Source organism: Megalops cyprinoides, chromosome 3, assembly GCF_013368585.1.
Source record: "Megalops cyprinoides isolate fMegCyp1 chromosome 3, fMegCyp1.pri, whole genome shotgun sequence".
NCBI classification, from domain to species: Eukaryota; Metazoa; Chordata; class Actinopteri; order Elopiformes; family Megalopidae; genus Megalops; species Megalops cyprinoides.
The window spans coordinates 36803814-36829913 of record NC_050585.1 but is presented as its reverse complement, the minus strand read 5'-3'; the positions used below and the strand labels follow the sequence as shown (position 1 = coordinate 36829913).

At 43.0% G+C, this 26100-nt stretch overlaps 2 protein-coding genes across 3 annotated transcripts; both read right to left on the bottom strand.

Annotated features, from left to right (window-relative positions):
* Nucleotides 1-694: 694 nt before the first annotated feature.
* sod1 (superoxide dismutase 1, soluble) lies at nt 695-5536 on the bottom strand. The gene is made up of 5 exons (XM_036523467.1): nt 5381-5536; nt 2983-3079; nt 2263-2332; nt 1211-1328; nt 695-1102 (listed from the first exon to the last, which is right to left on the bottom strand). The coding sequence occupies exons 1-5, from the start codon at nt 5450-5452 to the stop codon at nt 989-991; spliced, it is 471 nt and encodes a 156-aa protein (XP_036379360.1). The 5' UTR covers nt 5453-5536; the 3' UTR covers nt 695-988.
* A 963-nt stretch (nt 5537-6499) lies between these two features.
* On the bottom strand, nt 6500-25350 carry scaf4a (SR-related CTD-associated factor 4a). Of its 2 annotated transcripts, none has more exons than XM_036523465.1 (20): nt 25213-25350; nt 19872-19955; nt 19578-19622; nt 19248-19409; nt 18806-18947; nt 18429-18574; nt 18104-18265; nt 17702-17790; nt 17371-17485; nt 16913-17101; nt 15688-15776; nt 15384-15574; nt 14513-14613; nt 13983-14096; nt 13429-13585; nt 12842-12948; nt 9158-9317; nt 8147-8224; nt 7887-8051; nt 6500-7762 (listed from the first exon to the last, which is right to left on the bottom strand). In XM_036523465.1, exons 1-20 carry the CDS (start codon nt 25240-25242, stop codon nt 6897-6899), a joined length of 3192 nt encoding a protein of 1063 aa, XP_036379358.1. In that variant the 5' UTR covers nt 25243-25350; the 3' UTR covers nt 6500-6896. The 2 variants fall into 2 exon arrangements, with proteins under 2 accessions (XP_036379358.1, XP_036379359.1); XM_036523466.1 differs by having other exon boundaries at nt 18110-18265.
* Between the last annotated feature and the right edge of the window lie 750 nt (nt 25351-26100).

Here is a 26100-nt window from a genome sequence, read left to right as displayed (position 1 = left end):
GCTTCATATGTTTCTCCTTTCCAAATGGACAGATTTTGCATGGACACACACAATTCTTTTTAGTTGTTTCAGCTGCAGTTAATCAGTGAAAACTGAGTAATGCAGGAAAAGCAAGAGCACTTCAGTCACTGTCTTCATTCCCCATTATATCCGTATATGCTTAAGTGAACGGAGATGTGCTACAGCAAATTAGAAAAGTAGTAATTTAAAACATGAACCTGAGTTTGTTTGCTAACGAATTCATGTACACTTGCACTTTCCTGGTCTAAAAAGAGACCACCTTGAGAGAAAAAAAAAAGTTTGCTTGAAGGTGCCGGCAATACAAATGCGAAATGTGTTCAAAGAGCTAGAAACGGACATTAAGAGTTTTGTGATACCTGGCTATCCCTTAGGACACTTGTGTCCATAGACCAGCAGTTTAAATTATCCATATTATCATTGTTCCAAACACAGGTGTTTCTGTCAAGCCAACAGGACCTCCACTGTCACAACAACCCCCTCTAGTGTGATACAAAAGGTATGATCAAGACAGCGTACTTCAAACCCAGTGTAGGGAAAGGGTGCCACCAAGTGTCAAAACATCATATTACTGGAAAATTCCAAGGAGGAACCATTCCTTTTCTTTACTTACATGTGTTGCCCTTATTCACCATCAAAACTAGCACAAACCACAAAGGACCACATTACAGACCCATTACAAGCTTGTAACCAGTGCGTTTTATTTGGTGAACAGGTGCTGGATGAACAAAATATAAATCATTCCAAGGATGCCGATTACCAGGTGTAGTGAGGAATAGCTGACTGACATACACATATTACAGATTAATACACCATGTATATTTTTGGTCAGAAGACAGCACAGATTAGCTAGTGTCTCTTTTACTGAACATCTTAATATTTGCAAAAATAAAACTATCTATCTTCAAAGAGCTTCCTGACGCTGGGGCACCCTTACCGGTCACCTACTACTCTACTCAGGTGGTTCCAGTTATTTGATTTCTGCGATGCCGATAACGCCGCAGGCCAGACGGCCCCCTGCGTTGCCAGTTTTGAGACTTTCCTCGTTGCCACCTCTGCCCAAGTCATCGGCCTTCTCATGGACCTGCGAGAGGCAAAGGCATTTTTGTGAGAAACTGCCTGCAGTGCGACTGAGTCTGAGATGCACAAGGGGCAAAAAGAACACACTGACATGCAGCCAGGTTTCCCTTACCACCATTGTTCGGCCAATGATTGATTGTGGACCAGCCAGGGATATAATTTTGTCCTCAATGTTGATTTTGGCTACATTATCAGACCCTGCTGTCACATTGCCCAGGTCCCCAACGTGCCTAGAGGGAAATGAGGAATGTTAGGTCAACGGGAGAAATATTTCCTCCTTATTGGCTCTCAAAGCTCAGTAAGGTAATCACCACCAGAGGGCCTCCCCAAGGACAGTCAAAAGTGCAACTAGTAAGCATCAGAACTCACTCACCTCCTTAAGCAGACAATTCAATTACAATCAAAATAATACATTCCCATAAGCAGTGAATATGTATTAAATCTACCAAATGTTTTTCCTGTACAAAACAAGTCATACAGAATTTCTAGGTTTATTTTGGGTTTTGCTTCTAATATTAAAATGAACCTCTTGCTCGTTTACCCTTACATGGAGCATGCACATACACCTCTGTGTAGTGTAGTACTTCAATACCATAAGTAAGAGATAATATAAACATATATTTGACAGTGAAACCACTTGTTTGAAGGCTTAAGAAGCAGAAGTTCCCCAGGATCTTGATGTGTAAACACTGTGGCAGCATGACACTACCATGACAGGCATCCAACCAAAACCACCTTCTCTGAAATGTCTTCATTGCAGCTGGCTATGGATCATTTGTAAAAGAAACTACACTCTCACAAATTGCACAAAATAAGCATGCCATTGAACTCCTATCACTACTGAACATTTAACCAGATATTTACATTTCGATTTAGTTGATAAGCAGATGCTCTTATTTAAAGTGACCTACATGGATTACAATTCTAACATGTTATACACTCTATGCAGTTTGACATTCAATGAATTCTGGGCAATTCTGGTTAAACACCTTGCCTACAGGAACACAAGCAGTGCCCCCAGAAGCAAACTGAACCAGTAACCTAAGGTTTACAAGCCCTGCTCCTTGCCACTACATATCGGATAACACTCCTTTTATCATAATTGGAGCAATCTAGCATTATTTACCAGGCTTCTGTAGTAGTTCCGAGCAGAGAGCAACTCACCTGACTTCGTCAGTGGGTCCACCATGAGTCTTGTTGTGTGGGTTGAAGTGTGGGCCAGCACTAATGCAGCCTAGGAAAGAAGATGACTCAGACAGTGGAGGAAACATTTCCATTACATTCCTTGCTTCCCATACACCCGTACTGAGGACGACCTGCAAAGTTTCCCCTCTATATTTAATCAGCAGGGTATTAACTGAGACAATGCAGGCTATGCACATTTACACAACACTGCTGCACCTGGGATTTGAACATCTAGCTTTCTATTCATAAGTCCAGTCCTTCAATCAGTATAGCCCTGCCTTGCAAAACAAAGGCACACAGAGAACCGTCCTCACTCATGGCTGCAGATCACGTGCATGTAATTACACGCTAAGATTAACACATGCCATGCCTGCCAATTCCACAGTGCCTGAAAAATCAGTCGCCATTAACATGATGGCTGCTTTTTAAGATACGCGTGCATTTTTCTCTATGAAATGGAAGCTGCACAACATTATGTGGTGTGCTGAAATGTACCAATGCAACAACCAAAATGGAAAAGTAGTATGACACTGCTAACACATCTACCTACAGTGACAAATACTGTGGGGCTAAAAGCTAAGTGGGATCCTTGCCTGGAGCTGGAGGGTGCGTGGATGTGTGGGTGTGTGGATGTGTGTGTGTGAATGTGTGACAGGAGCAGGAAGGACTGCATAGAAGAGTTTGAAAAAAGCACATCACCATTTGTGTTGTCTCCAAAGGCATGGACGTGGAAGCCATGGTCTCCTGCGCTGAGGCCTGTGATTTCTCCTGTCAGCTTCACGGGGGCAGATTCACTCTGATGGATACATAAGTATGCAATTCATTCTACTTGATCATTCAGTGGGGAGTAACAAGTATGACCGTAAGCATTTGACCAATGCACACAGGAAGAGGGCAAATTAGCAGAGCAAAATACATTAACTGCTATGAGCAGGAAGTCTGGTGGTGTGTGTTTATGCTGCTGTCGCAGGCAAGATGAACTTTGGTTAAATGCCGATTTCATGGTTTAAAAGAGGCTGGAAGAATGTGGAAGGGATTTAGAATCGATACTACCTAACCTCACCATGCCTTTGATTTAATTTTTTCTGCATGTATTACATCCCCAAAGGCTCCATATTTGAGCCCAGGAACAATTATTATAATAATGCAAAATTAGAATGTCAATGGTCAGACCATCGGAAATAAAATTACCGTCGAATTGCACAGTGGAAGCACAGTTAAAAAAGTATTAGTCTCAAAACATGTCTGTAAGAATCAAGTCGCACACGAGCGAATTCAACGTGTATGTTATAGCCTGAATGCCTAACACGTTCCCTAAACATCAGTATTAATAAATACACATCTCCAACATTAGCTACTTCGTTTCGCAGGCCGTTTTTAACGGTGATAAATGCAGTGGTAAATGTATTTGGCCAGCTCTGTTACAGAAGGCGGCTTCTTAAATTTAAGAAGGCGCTGTAATCTCTGATGCCATATGTTTCGCCGTTTAAATAACAATTAGTTCAGATACTGATAATCACGATCACTCAGTTTGTACGGGGTTGGGAAACTTGACACATGTTTACGGTTAATCTAACCACGTTTGTCACCCCTTCCCTCTTTCGACGGAAACGTCTGCTTCAGGTACTTTTGTTTTGTTTTCCAAAAAGCGGATCTGATCATTTCGATGCTATTTTTTGTTCTAACGTTGACAGTTCGTTTTACAGTGGAAATTTAACCAAGTTAGCCAACTTAATCTTACTCCTAAAAATTCTGACCCTTACTCTTCTCTTTGCCATAATGCGTCAAGCAACTTTACTAGACAGCGTACGTAACTTCATTTAAGGGTGTTACTGCAAGTGGCCCTGTATATCCGAGTAGAAAATATTTCTAACCAAATGTTCACATATATATTAGCTGATTTCAGTTTAGTCGGCGACCTACTTTATCTAAAGAATATCAGAAACAAGCCATCAAATGTTAGTCTAGCTAATTCTGCTTCAATGAAGACAACGTTAGCTAGCATTACATTAATTTACACAAATATGCAAGATTGACATGAGATTAGCTAGCTAGCTAGCATAAGGCTATGTGCAGTCAGCTGCGTCTAAAACGTGTGGTGAAATGAAATGTACCCAATTCTGTGTGTGCAACATCAATGGCAGGCTACCTATTGCTAGTTACGTATACTGTGAGCTGAATCATATCGTGTTGTGCAACCCGCTGGTTAGCTACCATAATCACTACAATGTTCTCAAATTGCATTGCAAACTGTAGCTAGACGCGCTAGAGTCGTTTGGGGCCAACCCATTCTGAAAATGACTCAGCAAAATGCACCAAGAACACAAGATAACGTGGACTACTCCGACAGAATGAGTAGTTCGTGTCCACGAGTCTAGCTAAGCGAGCGAAACCATTTTAATTCAGAATGCGTTCCTTGAAAGCCTTAATGCTGCATCTTGTGTTTGGCCTGCCATTATAGCTAACGTTGGTCATAAGTGGTACAGACGTCAGGTAGGTAACGATCATAATCGAGCTACTTAGCGCCGATTATAAAATTGATAGCTAGCTGGATGCATGCAACAAGTGACTGATGGCTTACTAGCTAGTCATTTAGCAATGTACAAAGTAGGTCTAGGGGCGTGGAGCAATACTGCTGTTCAAAGGTCGCCGCACATGGCAAGCCAACATAGCTAGAGAGATATTCACAGGACTAGCAGGCTGCAACTATACGTTAAAGAGACGACAATCATTTACTGATGAGTTAAGGACACGCTTTAGCTAACGTCGTTAGTTTTCTAACACCAAACCATGTTTCATACCTCCTAGCTACCTAGCTAGTCTGAATGCCAAATGTTCTAATAAGCACAGATACCCAGCTAGCTATATATTCGATATTGACGTCTACATGTCTGACAGATGACGTGAACAGTACCAACTGAGCCTACGTACCTATGCAGACTGCAACCCTGAACTCGAAGACGGGGTTAGAAAGGTAGCTAGACTGGCTGGCTTGTCAGACAACTCAAGTTAGCTAATAAATCGCGCAGGCCCGCGAGGTAATTTTGCTCATTCTGCTTCATAAGAAAATGCATCACTAGCCAGGGACCTACTTTACCTGCTGCTCAAAGTACACTGTTCCAGTGACTTCCCCAGTGCCTTTAAGAACACAAACAGCCTTCAACACCATCTTGCACGATTTCGACTTGCTACCGAAAGAAGAAAATTGTTGGACTCCGGTAGCGATATAGCTGCACCAAAAGACGGCCTTCCCCGCGCGTCCAATGAGGTAAAGTGTAGTGACTCCGCCTCTAGTGCGCAGGCTCAGTCGGTGGCAGACGATGCCTGTTATGTTTCGGACATGGAGATTTTAGATAAGCGACGCAAATATGGCGTGATTCGGAAACCGCAGACAGCTAATTGTATTGCAGAGTGACGTATTGCTGTGGGTGAATGTATGTGCAAACGCAACTGAAATGTGTAGTACAAACACTACCATAAACGTGTTGTAGATAGATTGCTCTAAACAAGAGCTTTGATATTGTTGCAAAAGGTTGGCTATACAGAGGTAAATTTAGGTCAGGTGTCACTATGAGGCAAGCTTCCAAAACCCAGGCGTAGTCGTATTTATGGTTGGCAACAGCAAGTGCTTTTCAAAGACCAGTCCTTCATCCATTCCTGCTCCCCGAAAAACATTTACCCGCAGTCAATGTTCGTAATATCACTAATTACGGTGCTTGTGTTCATGCGATGGGCTTTCAGGTTACTGTGATCAATTAATACATTTTAACGACTGTAGAACAAACAGTGAAAATCGCGAAATCGCGTTGTTCCTTACGCAAGAAAGCATTCCCAGCAAACTAAATCCCTCTGTACAAAAGAGCAAAAAGGGATTTGATTATCTCTGCAAGAGAAAGACCTCCCATTACAGAGGCAAATACACCTTTACAGGATGTATATAACCTGAAGGCAGAACTACAACATTCAAGTTCATTCCCGTTTTCAGGTCATCTCCAAGATGTAGAGTCAAATGAATTATTCCAAACTACCTTTCTTGCCTTCTCTGTAACTTATAGCTAGAGTCATTTTCAAATAACTAAAAAGAATAAACTCTGTTGTAAATTAAATCGTTAAAATCATTGCAGTTTATCAAAAAACACATAAAATGGTAAATACAAATAACACACCTGCTTGGTACGAAAATAGTTTATTAAAAACAAAATCCCTAATGCTCAAATGTTGGAGGAGATTTAATTTCAGGTTTGTTTTTATTTAACTTAAAAATTATAGAAACATCTCATCCTATGAGTTGTAAACATTTAAAGTTAAAAAATGTTACAGAAAAACAGCCTCATTGTTGGTTTTGCTTTTGAGTCAATTTGTTTCTATATTCTGTTGCAACACAAAGGGGCATGAACAAAACGCTTCCCCCAAAAACTACAAATAGGTGTTGAGTAGCATAAGCATATTTACAGCTCTATTTTTTTCTTTGTGTCTTTTTTTTAATACAACATTCAAGCTCCAAAGTGGGACACTGTGGTTCATGGGGCAGCGTTTCACATCTGCCAGAACAGTAATTTTCAATGACAGTATCACTTTTGTGAAGTGTACGTGTGAGCATGTATGCGCCATCCCTATGACTCTGTATCCTGGGGCTTTTCTGCAGGTTCAGTCGTTACTCTGGCCTCAGCAGCCTGTTGGTCCACAGCCACTTCAGCTGACTGCGCTGTGGGCTCAGGTTGCGATTCAGGCTGGGCCAGTTCCTTAGAGTCTGCTGGGGGGTCAGCACCGGCGGAGTCGTGGTGCCTGTCGATGCTGTCCCCCTCGTCCCCTGTCTCCCTTCGGTCGTCCCGGTCCCAGCGCGTGCTCCTCTCCCGCGTCCCCGGCTCTCTGTCCCTGTGCCCGCTGGCACGGCGGCTCCGGTCCTCCGTGTCCCGGCCACGCTCGTGCTCCGGGCTGCGTCCCCAGTCTCTGCGCTCGCGGTCCCACCCTCCTCGCTGCTCGAACTCCTCGTGGCGGTTCGCAAAGCGGTCGCGTCCCTCGGGCCCGCGCTCACCGCCCCGGCCCTCGCTGCCGCCACTGTACGTTCGCCTCCCCCCAAACCGCTCCTGCTCCCTGTCCCGCCCGAACCCCGGTCGCTCGTTTCGGAACGGTCTGGCGTCCCGGTCGTCTGGCCCTTCCGGTCCCCTCGGGCCGCCGGGCCGTAGAAACGGGGGTCCGTGGGGGGAGTAGGGTCCCCTAATGGGGTGGGGCGGGGGCATGCCGTACCCCCCAGGAGGAGGTTCTCTGTGCAACATTTGGGGTGGCCCCCGGTGCATCATCTGAGGGGGCATGGGTGGCATGTTTGGGCGGGGCGGGTGCAGGGGAAAGCGTTGCATGTGTGGAGGTGGTACTCCGGGAGGCCGCTGCAGGGGGATCATGCCCGGCCGCGCCCCCAGAAGGCCACCTGAAGGAGGCTGCATGCTCATCCCTGGACCTCCTGGAGTGCCCACTTGGTTACCTACACACAAGCACAGGAGCACAAACTTCAGCACAGCAGGAACATTGAGTGTACATTTTTCTCCTCTGTGATACAAAATCACCACAGCCATACCAACTACACAGCCAGTAAAAAGCTCACTCACCCATTTGTTGTGGCATGGACACAGGGAGGTTGGAAGCCACGCCCTGATTCATTCCTGGCACAGAGCCGTACAGCTTGGAGCCGTCTGCAGCCTCGCTGTTGTTCCTGGTACCCACACCTGCAGAGTCCTTGGAGGGGTCTTCTACTGAGCTGCCAGCTACTCCCGCTGAATCAGGAGAAACAGGGCATTAGGAACAATGATATGCCAACAGGAATCAAACAGTTCACGCAGAACACTACACGTAAGTTGGCCATACTTACAAGAAGGGATGTTGACGGTGGAGGTGGGAGGGGGTCCAGTTGAACCCATGGGGGGTATGGCTCCAGGAGGGAGAAATCCTACACCAGAGTGAGAAAAGTAGTCAAAACACATTTATCCCATGTCCAAAGCCTACGTGAGACACTGAGTTATACCCCATTCCCTTTAACAGCTAATTTATTTAATAAAAAAAAAAAAAAAGCAAAAGGAAAACGCCTTAAGCATACGCCTTTACATGAGACACATAATACCCCTAATATCATCCTTCCTCCTGTATTGAACTGGCAGCTGGTCAGCTGCATCAGCCTGTACACTTAAGGTTACCCAAGCCATGTTTTCTGGAACAACCAAAAAGGAAGTACTCTGAAGGACATACTGTGCTGGTATTGTATGGTAAAATTAGGTCTTGGTAAATTTCCATTTCTTCTGCACTCAGGCAGCGGTAGACTGACATTGGCAGCACTGATTGAGTCTTGCCTGTACGTTCACATCACTGTATTAATGGTGTAGAAATGGTTTAGCATTCTTTAAAATAACATTTCTGAGTATACAGTGGGATGTTGTTTTGTGTCTTGATATATACACACAAATATACACTTTTATAAAATGTTTTTTATATACTATGAGCATACAGCATACTTCAAGTAATGTTGGTATTAGCTGATGTATTTCTTAGTGATAAAATATTTATACAATATGCTACTGTTCAAATATTCATATTTCCGCTGCATTAATGTTTGTTTGCCATTATAAGTGTATATATTAAAGTAATGGAAACTGACAAGATTTTTATGCTTATTCCCTTTCCAAAAATTATGTTGAGCCTTATACACTGCTGCATCTTGTACAATAGCAATTATTGTGTGTGTGTGTGTGTGTGTGTGTGTGTGTGTATCTGTCTATTGTATCTGTAGCAGATGTCCTTTTCTGACTTACTCTAATCCAAATGCACTTAATTTGGTCTCTCAACCAACAGTACTTGGTCAGGATGGGTGGCATGGTGGCATTGTTACCTGGAGGCATCTGCATAGGGTTGAATCCTGGTCGCAGGAATGGGGGTGGAGGTGGGGGAGGCACTCCAGGAGGAAAGTTTGGAGGTGGCAGCCCCATATGTGCAGGAAAAGCAGGGGGCTGAAGGGCGCCAACTGCACCCATTGCCTGGACAGACGACACCTGGATGACAGAAACACAATGGAATAAAGTTCCAGGGATTAATAGTTTTCTCAAATTTATGTCATGTCAACATTCCAGTATGTGTTCTTGCAATCATGACTTGAGAAGGACTCCACAGATACATTGTTGGGATCACAGGCTGGACTTGCAATGAAATACACATTTATCTAAGATGACAACATGACAGATTAAAGTCTGCTATTTTCAAAGAGAGATAGGGATTCATCATAATTAGCAAAGTTAAGAATAAATGAAGAAACTAAAAATTCATATCAGGGGAAACGCAGGTCTTATCATGGAGGACGGCAGTTTGTTACTGTAATATCTGCACTTTTAATAAACCTATTAAGTCAATTTCTTCCTTCATTCTATGAATCCTTTTGGACAGACTGGGCCTTGCTTTCTGAACACAGCTGATATAAAGATGTCTATACAACCTACAGGCCTGGGGCTCTTCAGAACCCGTGCTGTACACCCTTAACACCCATAAATGTCAGCAGATGTGGAGTTAACATATAGACACCAAAATAACCATCATGTGAACTTTCTGGAACATAGCGTAGCAGATTCAAGAAACAACTGGAACTGGCACACATGGTCATACTCACAGTGTCCTACATTCTAACACACTTGCACAAAACCAAAAGGAGTAATATGCAAACTAAATTAATTCAGAGAACTTTATTTGTGCAAAACATTTGTCACCAACATTACGTCTCAGAAGTATTTCTCCCTTTGCAGTCATTCCAAAGTCACCATTGAAAAATGTAATGACCCAAAGTACTAAACACTACTGTAACTAAACAGCAAGCAATGTCATGCAAAGTACCATCTACACTACAATCTAGATTAAGAGTACAAAGCCTTCCAAGAATATGTGAATTTTCTCATGGTTAAATAACAACCTTAGATCTTAGAGCTGCTACAAATTCACCCACACCAGGCCCACCTGTTTCACCAATCCTGGGTACTGTGATGTGCTAACACCGCTTTTTCAGTTCTTTCCTTCCTGCTGTTACCATGTGTGTTCAATAATCTCCTTTGCAATTTTACTAGAAAAAACTATGTAGTTCAAAAAAATCCCGGCAACAAAACAGCAAGAGGCACTAGGTGTCTGTGCAGATTCCACTCGCTGAGTCATTAACCGCATTTCTACTTCTCGCAGGCCATGCCTCCACACCCATCTCCATCATGTTCCCCAACAGGGCACTGAGTGAATCTTAGTATGGTTTGCTCAAAGTCCATGCTCCCCAATAGCAACCAAAATAGTAAGCAACTTTGCATTCCAGGATTTTACTTTTTCAGATGGAGCAATAAAAAAAACATGACAACATAAAAAGCACAACTGCCACTGCAACCATTCAGAAGTGAAAGGTGAAGAGGCATAAAACGTGAGATTATCCCTTCTGTAAGTGTACCATCAGGCATGGCAGCTTGTAGCTGTCATTGTGTCACTGACTACATTTCGTCCTGAGCCCCTTTCTACACTTCAATGTGGCTTTGGTTCTTCTTGTGTTGAAAAGAGTCCTGCTACATCCATGCGTCTGTAGAGATGCTATTACTTCTAAAATCCATCTATATATTCTTATGTAGACCTGTTCACACTTTAAATAGTTTATAAATAAGCATTCTGTTAAAATCTATATAAAACCCAAACTGATCAGTGGAGTTGCAGCACATTATTTCCCAATCCTCCCCTTCAAACCACAATTTTAGTGTATTTCTCCATTTCAACATTTCAGCAATTGCAATTTTGCTCATTGCATTCAAAACATACATTTAATTTCTTAGAAATGGTTGCAAAGCAGAGGAAGTTTGCTGCATGGTCAGTGATTAGTAAGATTTGAGAAGGAATAAAACTTCATGTGGCAGTCTACTGAAAGATTCAGCAGACTGAATCATCAGTGAGATGCAACTCACCCAGGCTACTGTTTCAAGAACAATGATCAGCAGGTCCAGGATGTGTAGTGCCATGCTATTGATATCCACAGGCTGCCATATTTATTATTCTGCTGTAACCAAGGCAAGAACTTTGCAGCCTTCTGTATTCACTACCATCCAAACAGGAACTACTTTTAAAAACTACAGTAACTATTGAGACATAGTTTTGAGAAACAGTAAGAAGTACAGCTATTGTGGAAATTAAAATGGAAGCATTCATGGAAATGTAAGGAGCTCTAACATTTTCTTGAAAAGGTGAGATTTCTGATTTACATCACCATGACCTTGACTGGTGCACAGTTTTAATACATATTTTGTGCAAATAACAGAACAGAAAGTGTACTGGCAGCTTCTTGACTGCCTGGTTCATGGACTTTCAATACTGATAAAAAACTCCTATAAAAGGTTTCTAAAAAAACCTCCTATATGCAGCCTCTGCCCACCCCCACCATGTGCCCAACCCCCAAATTTGTTGTCAGTCCCGCAGTATTTTTTTTATATAAGCGTTGCAAACAGTACTTAATAATGTACTATTAAATTATTAGTGCTGAAGTTGACAGATTAACAGTTAGGTACTGGCAAGTCTGTTGACTGATGTGAAGACGACAGGGTAACAAATATTTCTTAAGTGTAATGCAAGATATCATTTTTTCTTTTTTTACGTCAGATGACCGACTGGACTTCACAGCTTTGAAAAGAGTTCACGGTACACAAGGCAAAAGCTGTCTCATTTGGGCTTGTTACAGTGGGGAAAAAGGAGGGGTTTCCTGCGTGCCCTCTTGGTCCCACAACACCGCCAACTGACACAAATGGTTTAGAAATCCCCAGAATAGCAGTCCTCTTCTCTTGGCTTCTTGCTAAATCACTTACCTTTATGATGCCACGTGCCCCTGGTGGAAGTTCTTCAATGCATTAGAGACATTTGTCTCTTCAGTGGTGCATGTGTTTTCCCTCCCACGAATTTACATGTAAATTGTTTAATTCACTCCCTTTCATTGTGAATATTTGAGCTTTCTCAACCATGTGAAAAAAAACACATACACCCAGCAGTTTTATAGCGTACCCTGGATCTTTCTAAAGAAAAGATGTAATCCAGGTTACAAATAACCATATTTTATTCATAGCACCTTTCAGGATTTATTTCTGAATGGAAAACCACTTGAAACTAAATACCCCAGAATCTCTTCATTAATGAAATTATTTGATATATGAATGATTCAACCTACCTTAGAAAGTTATGACCTAAAAGCAAAATCATAAAATCTCGCAGGTACTTAAAAACTGACAGCTTTGAGCCATCAGAGCACACAACACCCTCTACACGTGTGTCTACAACACATAAAGTGTGTGCAATACTCTAGGCTGTTGATTTGAGGTTCAAGCCCAACTGACCAAGAGTGCTTTCTTTACAACCGAATAGCCTTGTAACTAAACAGCCACATGCACAGATCATCAGGGCTGTCTCTGTGCCCTGTTAAATCCACCTGCAGAAAAGGAATGGTTAGTTGTATGGACATATAACAGAAAGCAACGACAGACGGTCCAGTTTTAATGCGTTTCACCTAAAATCCAGCAGGCTTTACCTGTACAGAGGAAGCGGCCGGGTTTTCCTCTGCCTGTACAGACTCTGAGCGGCCATTCTGTGCCACCTCCTCTGGCTTCTCTGCATCAATCACGGTGCCCTTCCACTCTGCAAGACAGGTCCGACACATGGTCACGGGCAAACACTCACTGTCTGTACAGCATGTACCAGTCCCCCCAAAGCACACTCTACACAAGTGCTAAGGGGAACTAATCATTACGCTCTTTACACACAGACACCAGTCACCCACAAATGCTTTCTACTCAAGAGGTACCAGTCACCTACAAAGAGTAGACACATGTACTAATCACACACAATGACTCTACACGCATGTATAAGCACATGCTGTCTGACAGCAAATAATGTCAAATGTTGTAATTTATAGAAAAAATACCTGAGACCAAGTTACTGTATAAATGCTTATATTTCATCATCATTTATCCAGTGCAGACAATGACATATGTCCATAAGAAGCTACCCTATATAAAATCTCTAACCACATTACAGACATTTTACATTTACATTTTAATATGATCATGTACAACACATAATCAGTCAGATGAGGCAGGAGGCCACCTGTTTGGTTACCTGGACACAGAGTTTCCGAGTCCAGCATGCCTCCCTGGCGAAAGCTCTCCAGATCCTCTGTTTTGACCTTGCTCCATGGGATGTAGGTGACGCCCAGCTCGACGTCCCAGTACTGTTTGTACTCCGGCTTGATGCCTTTGTTCAAGGCCCATGCAATCTGTCCGAGAGACAGTGAGATCAAATTATATAAATAAAGGTGTTATGTGGCCATTTTCCCTGTGCTGAGGAAAAAAAAAAAAAAAAAAAGAGTACCTCATGCAGTCACGTGCAATGATAAAGATTTAGCTTAAACGGGAAACGCTGACACTATCCAAAATCAAAACATCCCATTGTTCACCAGATCACTGCAATATTTGAGAATTGATATGTTATAAATTACACCCATTTCACTGTACATATGAAAGCACAGTTCAATCAAATAAATGAATAAGGAGTCAAAAACACGATTGCTGGGTGCTTATCACAGCAAAGAGGCCACACTGCAAAGGATTTCCCTCTATATGTCCAAACACATAAATTAGTAAGCAGTATTTACAAGAGATGCTGTGCACTACCTTAATGGCTTTCTGGTTGACTTTGTAGGAGCCTCTACTGAGTTTCTGTAGGGCTCTGAAGGCATCCTGTCGGTGGACCATCACAATGTAGGCACAGCCTCTGGGCGGGATCATCTGAGGAACAGAGCAGCACACCTGTTAGAGCTCATGTCTTCCATCAGAATAAGAAAAAAAAAACTCAGAGGGTTTGGAAGTACACTTGGGTGTACACTGTCCCTGATAACTGATCCCGGATCAGTTTACCCAAGTTCTCCGCTAACACCAACCAGTATGTGTATAAAATTTTAAGGTAACCCAGGGTTACCTTCTTTTGCAGGAAGAATCAATTAGCACACACAAGTCGCCAACACGGATGACGAAAATGAATACATTCGGTTGGATATACAGGTACTAACCGACAATTACCTAACCGACACTTGATACCCAACTGACAGTGAGGTGAAATATCAGAGAACAGTCCTGAGCGGATGAATCCTTAGGCCTTCCACATTCTCCCCGTACTAATACCACATGCCCCGGTCCAAACTCACATTGATGGACTCAATCTGGCCAAATTCTTCTAGAAGACAGGCCACGTCCTGTTGCTGCGTCCTCTTATCCAGCTGGCCCACCCACAGCGTTGTGCTGCAAACTGAGACAGAAGCAAATACCCAACGGCACATTTTAAAAGGCGACAGGGATCGCATATTACAATTTAGCAGATGCTCATATCCACTTCACCTTAAAAAAAAACAATTAAGCATATAACTACACAAGTCATCTCAACCTATTAATACTAACCCCTGCTATAAGTAACTAAGAAATATCATGATCATAACCAGCATGACAAACCAGATTATCATGTTTTCATCTGTTTATGTTTGATATGGTCAATCTTAGTCCAACCAGATACACTGGACAGAAAAAAAAAAAACTTTTAAACTAAGTTTAAACTGTTGTGTGTGAAAATTTGAATTATGAACTAGCACAACCAAGCCCTGGTAAGCTACTGCCAATGCAGGCTTTCATTTGTATAGATCTCTCCATTACTTAAATGTGAGTGCTCTTGATTAATATCAATTTGTTTCTGGGGTACAAATGCAATAAATGAGTTGAAGAACAATCTTTACTTCATACTGCAAAAGCCCCATACACAGCTGATTAAGAAACCCACACAGTAGGCAAATTCTATGACTTATTAACCATACTTCCCTTGGCTTCTCTCAGTTTCCAGGCTGTCTGGTTAGCACAGGTTAAGTTGTGGCAGTGCCATAATGGGAGTGTCGTTAGCCTGGTCTGACACTGTTGCTCATCTAACTTCAATGGGTACGCTTCTGTTCTCTTATGCTGGAAGTCTTTTCAGAGTTACTTTTCAGAGTTAATGCAATGGCCAACAAAATGAAGTAGGGAGTTTCTACGTACCACTCAGAGTGTCATTCTTAATATTTGGCAGTCCCTTCTGTCGACGCTCGCGTTCCCTCTCCCTGTCCCTCCTCTCCTGAGACCGCGACCGGGGCGAGTGGCGACGCCGGTCCCTGGACCGTGACCGTGACCTGCGGTGCCGCGACCTACGCGTGCGCGAGTTTGACCGGGACCTCCTCCTCTTTGGGGATCTGGAAACAGGAGAAAAGCATAGTTCCAGATCAATATTTCAGGTCTGGACATTTAATTACTGACTTCATTGCTTATGATGATTAAATAAAACACAACAAATCTATATTCTCACCTGGAGGCTGACCTGGATCTCGACTTCCTGCCATCTGGTCGATGCTTTCCTTCCCTGTTTAAGGGAGGGTCTATTTCCATTGACACTTCCTGAAGGTGGGGAGAAGAATTACAAGAGACACATACAAGGTTAATGAACCTCTTCAGTTACAGTGTTCTCACACTGGATATCTCAAAAAAGGAGGAGAAAAACATGAAGATGGGGGGTGACAGAAGCTGATATGGGGGACACACTTTTCTGGTACTGCAGTTAAGTTTTCCACTTAGCAAACTACACTGCCCACAGTGCACTGCAAAATCCATGACAATATTGCAGCAAAGCACAGCTGGCAGTCTGTGCAGTAAACACGGAATCACTAGGTCAGTTTCTTTTTGCTTTATGCTTTGCTTCTTGTTTGTTACAAAATACATGTGCTGAGCGGGGTTTACAGCCCTGTACAGTAGGCCACATTACACATTTAAAACCAATTGTTCTAAAAGGCAAGTCAGGTAATTCTTAGGATCAGGCACCACCTAGATTTTAGAACTACTGAACAGAAAAGTCAAACCTTGTATGGCTAAAGGAACTGCTGAAGCACATACTGTCCCTTACTTCAACGGTTCATGATGAGAGCACCAAAATGAGTTTGCAAGAGAGAATCCGATAGGATCTTACAAGTTAGAAACAAGGCAAATTATGTCTTATTAGTGGTGTCTTCCTAGCCTTGGTAACCTTCACAGTGAAAAGCATGTCTATGCAGGTAATGACTTGCAAATATTAGTATGGTCTATCAGAAATATCATTTCTAATAGGAGCAAGAATATTAGGATTGGGACATTTGTGAATACTGGCCCTCCCTAGACTGCCCCTTTTAAAGTACCCATGTTTTCTCAGTTCATAGCAGAACAGTTGGAACACATGACCACATACACAAATATGTATGTATTCCACCGACAGAGGGGACTGGTAACTTTCAGCTCGCTGCTGACAGAGAGAGGGCTTCATCTGGGCAGTAATGGAATAACCAGACAGCGAAATTACCCCTGGAGGGAAACACAGTAAAACACTGACACACTGATAGTCTGGATAGACTGATCTCATACCAGGTTTGCAGACTGCCTGCCCTTGCAAGGCTAAGCAGCATAATGACTATTTGGCAGGTGGAACAATGAATTGTGCACTTCTCCTTTCAGTAGGTGAGCATTTCTTTGAAGGGAGGAGAAAAAGGTTAAAGCAGCACCCTCACCTGCGACTGCTGAGCCATGTGCTGGGGGTAGGCCTCGTTCTGGGGAGGGTACCCACCCGGGAAGGCTGTGGGCACTGCAGCAGTTTGCTGGGACATGAGAGGCTGTCCCATGGGCTGCATCATGCCCGGAAAGGGCTGGGCGTGCATCATGCCGTAACCTTGGAGCTGTCCGTTTGGAGGAAGGGCGACCTGAGAGAGGATGCCGGATTTCACTATGAGACAACATCAATGTCTGTGTGCGTTTATCTTATTTTCATTAAGAAATCTGCTTTGCCAGCACACTTAAAGAGCAATTAAAAATGTCCTCATTGAAGAATTGAATTAAACCAGACTATTGATTACCCTGTACAGCATCAGAACGTACATCTCCCTCCCAATCCTGCCCGCAGACACACGCACACAAAACAAAGCGGTAACCACTGCTCCAGTCTCCGGCTTTAAAGAGGGAAAAGACGAACCTGATGGCCGGGGTCTTGCGTCATGGCCATCATCTGCGTGGGAAAGTGCTCCATGTGAGGGATCTGAGCGGAGAGCTGGGGATAGGCCTGCTGCTGCACATTCTCTGGAAACCCACTGCAATGTAATATGGAACAACGACACATTAGCAATGACGCAAGAGAGCCTCACTTTCAGATGCACTAAAATGCACAGAGCCTCACCTTTGAATGCACTAAAACACATAGGTTTTTACCATCAGATGGGCTGGGTGACATTTTTTGTTAAGTCCCTCTTCAACATGACTGTACACTTGACAGGACTCTCAGTGCACTGCGACAGCTGCAGACTTACAAAGCAGGGGCGACAGGCGTCGTCTCCTCTTTCTTGGTGTCCTCCCCTCCCTCTGGCTCGTCGTCGTAGTCGAAACGGTCAAGGAGTTTCTGCACACAAACAAACTCATGCCTGTAAAACTTTGACGCTGACAAAAAAAGGCCTCAATCTGAGCAGTTCAGTCTATCCCAACATTGTAATTATCAATGTCATTTACAAAGGGTACAGAGGTCATAAACCCTGCTTCCACATAAAAATCATTCTGCAAAGGTTGACTTTTGATCCTGTGCTGCCTCTCCTTGCCCTGTTAGTAGAAGCAGTAAAGAATTATACACTATTAGTGTACACTATAACCCTACTCCTCCTTTAAGGCCTTTAACACCCCAGCCCTTCCCAGCTTTGAGAAAGATGAGTAACACTCACAGTCACCTTGTCGAAGGCGGCCTTCTGCTCCACGGGCTGTGGGGCAAGCGGGTTGTGCTGGGTGCCGGCGGCATGGTGCTGGAGCTGGGTCATCATGTTGTTCTCCAGCGCGGGGGACTGGGGCTTCCCTGGCTGCTGGAACGTCTGCAGCATTTGCTGGAGCTGGAGAGGGTTGAAAGGTGGAATTAAAACTAGCATAACCCACCAAAGCATTGTGGTCTTGCAGCAACCTATTTTAGGCGTGCACGTTAAGGCAAAGGGAAGGGGTGTGTAATGTGTTTGTCCTTTGAGGCCCGTGCCAGCTTCCTGCCCCGGCGTGGCTGACCTGCTGGCCCTGGGAGGACTGGAAGAGCTGCGCCACGGCGGCGAAGGCGTCCGAGTTCTGCAGCTGCGGCACGGCCGCCACAATGGAGTTAGCCGTGACTGACGGCTGGGGCTCGGCGGCCACCTTCACTGGGGTGGAGGGGGATCCTGTGGGTAGATGCGTGCACACACACACATATCAACACAAACACGCACACAGACACAACCAGGCACACAAGAAGACATGTCAAAGCATGACCTGGAACAGCTGCATCAAATTCTGTAAAACACATAGAAGTCTCCTCTGGATCGCTTTTTATGAGCAGCTTAAAATGAACGTGGGCTCTGCAGTGAAACTGTCCACATAGACCTACCCTGCACTAGCAGAGGGGGACCTACCTGCATCTGGACCATCGTTGTCAACATCAGCCATCCCTGAACTACTGCTGGTACCTGCAGCCATGTCTAACAGGGGCTGGATGATCTCAATCTTGAACACCCCGTTTTTCTGCCACAGGTTCAGAACACGCACAATCTTACTCTGCGAACCAATGAAACAAAGAGACAAGACCGCATCACTGGCACATTCCACAGCGACCTGCAACTGCATGCTAACATCTCTTCTGATGGGTTAGGGGATACTTAGCTGGTGTTTATGTGTGTGTTATGCTAACTCTTATTGCAATACCTTTTGAGAGCTGCATAGATAAACTGTTCTAAGATGTGATGTAATATATACAACTGAGGAGAAATAGGTTTAAAAAGAAACAGGTTTAACAGCAATTATGCTTCCCACAGTGTACGCATTCAATACTACTTCCACAAAGCCGTGGTTTGTTACCCTGTCTTCAGTGGGACAGAGGCAGAGGTTTTCAAACGTTCCGGTGATGTTTTTCGTGAACCTGGGGCCAAACACATCCTTGTCTGCCCCAAACTGGTGACGAGACTGTCGTACAATGGAGTCCACCACATAGAGCCCCGGGACTTTGTATTCAGGCTTGCACTAGAAAAAACAACAGGGTTTTATGGCTCATTCACACTTTCCAATTAAGTTTGTTCTCAGGACCTACTGCAGTACAGAACGCTGCATGGGCACATTCTGACTATTTTTAACAAATTTTTCAAATGTTCATAGTTTGCATTAGGTTACAAGCATGACAACTTTCCTTACCTTTTTGATGAACTTTTCAACAATCTGGACAACGTGCTTGTATAACTGAAAAGAAAATGACAGACATTTATCCTAAATATGTCAAGTACAGCATCTGATCAACATCTAATCACAGGCTGAAATAAGAGACTGCGACCGGGGAGTTATTCATCACTAAGAGTGTTAGAGAAGCACTTGCAGCAATCACATCCTGCTTGCTCCCCTAAGGAGAGAATAACCACACAACAGCTGACTGCAGCAGTGAAGCTCATTTACACGTGTGCATTAATGTTCTTGTGTTTTACGCTCCCTTACCTTAATGGCTTTTATGGCTGACTTTGTTATCGAAATCATCTTGGCCCGAGAAATCGGCGGCTTCATGTCCATCAAGGAGAACAACTATAAAAGAGATAAAACACACATAAAAGATAAAACATCCAAGTTCACTGCATGCTCTTTGTTGACATCCTGAAACAGTGCCAGGATGGGAGTGTGTGTGGTACGGGAGAGAACAAATACATTTTTGCTGCGTGGGAGGCAGTGAAAATTGCCCATGTCCTGAACATTACACTGATGAAGGCCAAGAGCCCAGTCGTTTACTTCAAGATACCTAAGATCAGGCCGTTTCTGCATTGAGTGACAGCCTGCAAACACAACCGTAACAGTACTCATCATGTTGAGGGTGACCAAAATGACTACACAATCACAGTAGCAGTATTACAGGGCAGGGAAATCCAACCAGGCCTTGGATCCACTCCTACGGGTTTCAGAAATTCCTCCACCAGCAGTTCATAGATATCAGAAATACTGGCGACACACGTTTCCATCCAATCAAAGGCTCCAATTTTAAAAAAAATCAATTTTAAGTAATTTAGGAATGCAGCATGTAGGCATCCGGCTACAGAATAAGAATGGCAGCAATAACATTAAAATGCAACAAAGTGGAAGGTTTTGTAAATAGCAGTGAGCACAAATTAACAATATCAAACAAATTAACAATATTGCACTCATTCAGGACACACCCTTTCTCCACTGATAAAACCATACTGACAAAAAGCCCCACCAGGCTTTACCTGTAGCTAGCAGGTTAACTTTACAAAAGCTACCAGTAGTTATATCTACCATTCAGTACTAAGTGGTGCAATATAAGTAAACTGTTCTCCATATTTTTTGAAATAAATGTTACTTTAGCATACACTATCAGTAAAATCTTGAGCCAATGTCTAATAACAGCAGACCAATGTTACCAGGCAATGTAGGTATGCAATTTATCAACACGTGAATTGATAGTTACATATCAAGGCACACTGGCAAAATCCACTAGAGTCTCCTTTATCTAATGTTTTATTCTAACACCACCTGTGGTCTGCTTGTAACCAGGTCCGCACCAGTGCTTCACAGATGCTTTTACTTTTGTTTTCAATAACAAAACACCATGCTGTGAAAATGGCTGGTTCCAGCACGACAGGGGAAAAAGAGTGTCCGATACTGTAGTGCGGAGACCAAGGTTACTATATCTCGCTTCCCGATGACTAAAGACACATAACCCCAAAATGAGTCACATCTCCTAAGTAAAAAGTAGCTGAGGTCATGATCCACTTTTGCATTGGGCCTACACAGGCCAAGATACACTTACAGTGCATGGAAATGAGTACCTCTTGTAGCCAAACAACACTCCTACCAAACAGTACACAGCAGTAGAGCAAGCACAGCCCCTGTGCATACGAAGCATAGCATATTGTACTAATGATAGATGACAGTTACATTAACTGGAGTAGGGGTGTGCAAAAAATATTGTTTTTTCGATTAATCGTTTTTTAAAATTCATCCGATTGGATATCGATCTGTAAAATTTATGGATCAATATTTTAGGCTAATATGTATTTTTTCGGGTTTTCTAGATTCATTTCTGCAAATGTTAAACATAGCCGGAGAATTAAATAGACAGGCTCTGACATAGCCCACCTGTCGTATTAATGGCAATTACTAGTCCCCCCCATTAGATGTCGCTCTCTCGTTTAACTTTTAACGTTTAATGACCTGCAAACGCATAGAGGAAAACCTATTACATCAATTTTTTTTACTGTGCTGCGACCTCTCAGTGTTCACTATGACTAACCCTACGGTCACACGGACGACACAGGAGAGAGACAATGCGACAACCACTATCTAGCTACCTAACTAGCTAGCTAGCTAAACTGAACAGCAACACTTGCTCACGCATGCAATGTAATTTAGCACAATTCAAGAGAAACATAGTTATTCATGTTCGTTTGCTAGGTAGCTAGCCAACTAGTTCATATTAGGCTAGGAAGAAAACATTCACAATTGCAAAGTTGCTACTGGCAGTCAGCTACGTTTTTTGTCATTGTAGCTACCACACAAAGCAGCTTTCCCTGAGCTAACTAATGCAAACACATTGCTGCTTCATGTCATTAATAAGCAGGCAATGACCCAGGTTGGTTTTGTTTTTAAGGAACTTATACCCATGTGTTCCTCAGATAAAAATATGGAAAGCTGCTATATAGTATTTCATAACTCATTCCTATCAAATCAATATCGAATCGGAATCGAATTGAATCAGACTGAATGAAATCGTTAGCTTGTGAATCGTAATTCAATCGAATCGGGCATCTGTGCCAATACCCAGCCCTAATCTGGAGAATATAAACATGATGTCTGTGAGCTTGGTTTTCACTTGCTGACGATGGACATACTCCTCAAAGATGCTTCTTGATGCTACAAAGCAATCGGAGAAGCTGTTTGGAATCAATATTGTTAGACAGTGATAACCTTGACTTTGGCTATGACATATTGTTTCAGAAATGAACAGGCTCACCTTCCCTACAGGCCAGGCAGGGCAGTTTTCTAGCCGCTGATGATTGCAGGTAAAATTTTTTCAACCCCCAAACAAGTGATGCACTTGCATGTTAATTAGCTACATAATTCTTTCGAGTCACTTGCAGTTTTGCAACTACTACTGGTGAGTGTTGATATGCCTTCTGGTCACACACACACAATGCTCATACTACACTGCTGAGAACCATTTTCATTACCTGCCTTTAGAGGTATTGACCTCTTCAGATGTCTCTCCCATGTGCAACAGTACTCTATGAACATAAACTCCGCAGAGGAGCTTGCAACCATATGTAGTGGGAAATTCGAGAATACACTGCCACTCTTATCTGATCAGTCTGATAACCAATCCCTTCCAAAGCCACTGCTTCAGAGTTTCCCAAACCTGGTTATACAGCTCACTGTGCCGTATTTTGTATTAGTTTCTATTAACAGAGTATCTGAATTTTAAGCGTGATTTTATAATTGCTGACATTTCTGCACAGTTTAACATTTCTGGCAGAAATGTGTGGTTGGAGGGCATGTTTGTTAACCAAAAGACACACATAGACATTTCTCAAACACATCACTATTAACAGTATTCAATTAATACTTGAGACACTTGAGCAATCAAATGAAAAACAAAACTGAAATCGACTACCAATCCGAGTGAAACTTTGCTGGCACATATCTAAACACTTTTATCATCTTACACACCTCACACAACAAATGTCTATTACACCAGGCTTCAGGCAGACAGCTGCATAAGATGTCAGGTCTAAATTACTACTACAATTAAAAGCTCAATCCAAACTAATTACTCATGTTCATGGAAACACTAGCTCCTGGTTTCCCAGAACCAAGACCGGGCACTGCTCCTGCGCTCTTCATAAAATTCCCAGTTTGAACTGTGCCACTGGCAGTTTTGACCCCTTAATATGGACAAATATGCCGCTGTGGCATATCAAATCAAAAGCAGCAGTCAAATTCAAAACAAAGAAAAACAGATGACAGAAAGAGAAAACTCCCAAACTCTGCAAAACTCCAAAGGAAAGGTGTGCAATTGTTTCAGTTGATCTCATTCATATATTACTCCATAGAGTATGCTTAGCAGACACCCCTATCAAGGCTGACATATAATACTCACAACACATTCTGCAACTACTCTACACAGTAGAATTATTATTACATTTACATTATTATTACAGCAGTTGAGAAAGAGTACCCAACTCAAGGATAAGACAACGGTTTCTAATCCACCATCTGAAGCCACAAATCATGGATCCAGAGCCCAGAGCGGATGAAGTAGTGAGTGAACAAATTTGGTAATTTATTTTGTCAAAGATCTCAGGTGGGGTGAGGTCAAAGAGAGGTGAACCAGTGTGGCTGGTTACTTAACACTGTGGCTTTTCAAAGATGCTGATGTAGAGCTGATACAGGTTGTTTTCCTGACTGGAACACCGTGTGTAGAGCCACTGATAAGCCTTTAACAGTGAAGGCAATATGAGTCTTTGGATCCAAGTGATTCCTGACACCCTGTATTCCACAAAAAGTTTAAAAAGAATGCACACTGCAGACTACACCCAGACACCAACAACACATGCATTTAATGCGTATCATTTTGCACTCACTTCAAAACACTATCTGTGCTGCTGAATGCAAACAATGCATAGGTGGTACTCAAACATTTCACAGGGTGTCTCAGAGACCACGAGGTTTAAAATGCACTTATGTTCAGTCACTTTAAACAAACGTATACTTCGATCAGTGCAATATTCTTATGATTAACTTATGACTTATGATTAACGGTGGCAATTTTGAGCTGGAACGAACCATCAACCTTGGGGATGGAAACAGCAGAAATAATGGCTATACAAGAAACAAACAAACGGATATTAAAGGGCTTCGGCTGGATTTCTTGTAGTTGAACTGATTCACGTTCTTCAGTTTCCTCCCAAAGGGGTAACGGAAGGACTGCCTGTTCCATAACATTACAAACTGAGTGACCGATCAAAGGCCACATTAAAAAACACTCCCACGAACCATCCTAACTAGCCACATCAAATACCATACAATAGGCGAAGGAACTTGCACCACAGAACGGGACAATAAATAACGTAGGCAGCAAACTACACGTATACAACAATAACTAAATTCACACACCAGTGTTGATACCAAACAAGGAAGTGTATTTGCATCCCCGCTCTTTGGCTAACAAACTAGCCAGCTAGCTAACGTGCTGGCTAGCTAGCTACCTTGGTAACGACGCACAGTTGAGTTGCACTTGTCTCACATACCAAGTGTTGTTAGCTAGCTAGCTTGCTAACGTTAGGCCTATTTTCGAAGTTTGTCTGCACCTAGCAAAATGAAAGCAACATGCAGCACAACGGCTGCTAACCCAGCTACAAATGTTCTCGGTAATTCGCGTTTGTCAATAGTTACTACTTCAACGTTGACACCCAGCTAGCTACACACCCACACTGCAAGTGCTTGGCAGAGTAGCTAGCGCGTCACACCGCCAACACACTACACTAGTTAGCACACAAGGCTAGCCAGCAACAGTGACAGACAAGGCTTTGCGTTTTTCATTCAAACTGCCAAAAACTGTCAGATCCTGCGCCTTCACTACATTTGTCCAGAGCACACATCGAAATGAGCTTATAACTTGGAAGCGAGTGTGCATTTGCGTGCGGCCTTGGAGCAAGTCTACTCCGCGGCCTCCACAAGTGCAGACTATCTCGCACAGCCGAGTTCACATGACGAGAACCACACAGCTTTGAATCAAATTATAGGCCCCTGGTGATCCCAGGCACCGGCTTACCTCCTGGTTGAAGGCGTTGACAGCATCCATGGTCTCCCGTCTCTTTGACTTTTTCCCTGTACCGTCCAGCACCCTGATATAAGCAATGTTTATCTCCGGACAGGCCGGTCTAACATGTCCGCTTCCAGCAGTTCTCGGCAGCAGACGATCGGCGGGTATGGAGAGGAGCGCGGAGCAGGATGGGATTGCTACATTCTCAAATGTCGCCACACCGTGGCGGTGTGGTATTTCTTTTCTCACGGCTCTGTCTCTTCTCTGCTTTGGACACATGAAATGAAAGGGAACCTCCAAAAACGCTATTCTGTTGCATACAAGATTTCGTTTTCTGAGACGTTTGCAGTACCATGGAATGATGTATGAAGCTAATCCGCGTGATTTGTAATTCAAAATAATTTTGAATAAAAAGACAAACTTGCTGAACTTGATTTTAGAATAATGTTTTTAAATAGGGTTTTAAGGGTTAAATTCTCAGATGTGTTGCTAAAACATTTACATAATAGCATCTTCGTTGGTTTTATGAATAGTTCAAAGATGAGAAGATTCTTCAAAGAAATTGACCATAGCTTTCCACTGAATTTTAAAATTGTATCTTGTGTGGAATATATTAAACAGTCGCTAGGTGGCGTGCCGTTCCCGTTTTTGAATAGCCTCTGGAACGAACCTGTTCATTTCGGCTATATTTTTTGTGTTAGAAAAATAAACAATAAATTAACATTGTACTGCATATGTAGGGTTACAGTAGCATATGCAGTAAAATATTCGTTGCTTTGCTCTGAAAAATCAAAACAGACCCATAATTTAGGAAAAGAGAGAATGTTAGGCTAACTCTGACTCTGTGGGATACCTAGCTAACCCAGCATTACAATGGGAAAGCACGGTCAGATTCAA

Bases quoted from the DNA above. Each gene is read 5' to 3' on its own strand.
- sod1 (XM_036523467.1), bottom strand. From the start codon at position 5,452: ATGGTGTTGAAGGCTGTTTGTGTTCTTAAAGGCACTGGGGAAGTCACT. The intron at 2,333-2,982 runs GTGATGTGCTTT...CTTCTTTCCTAG, and splicing joins CTTTGGAGACAACACAAATG to GCTGCATTAGTGCTGGCCCA. The intron at 1,329-2,262 runs GTGAGTTGCTCT...ATTTCCCTCTAG, and splicing joins GGACCCACTGACGAAGTCAG to GCACGTTGGGGACCTGGGCA.
- scaf4a (XM_036523465.1), bottom strand. From the start codon at position 25,242: ATGGATGCTGTCAACGCCTTCAACCAGGAG. The intron at 17,486-17,701 runs GTAAGTCTGCAG...ATTACATTGCAG, and splicing joins ACGCCTGTCGCCCCTGCTTT to TGGGTTTCCAGAGAATGTGC. The intron at 8,225-9,157 runs GTAACAATGCCA...ACTCTGGTGTAG, and splicing joins CCCTATGCAGATGCCTCCAG to GATTTCTCCCTCCTGGAGCC.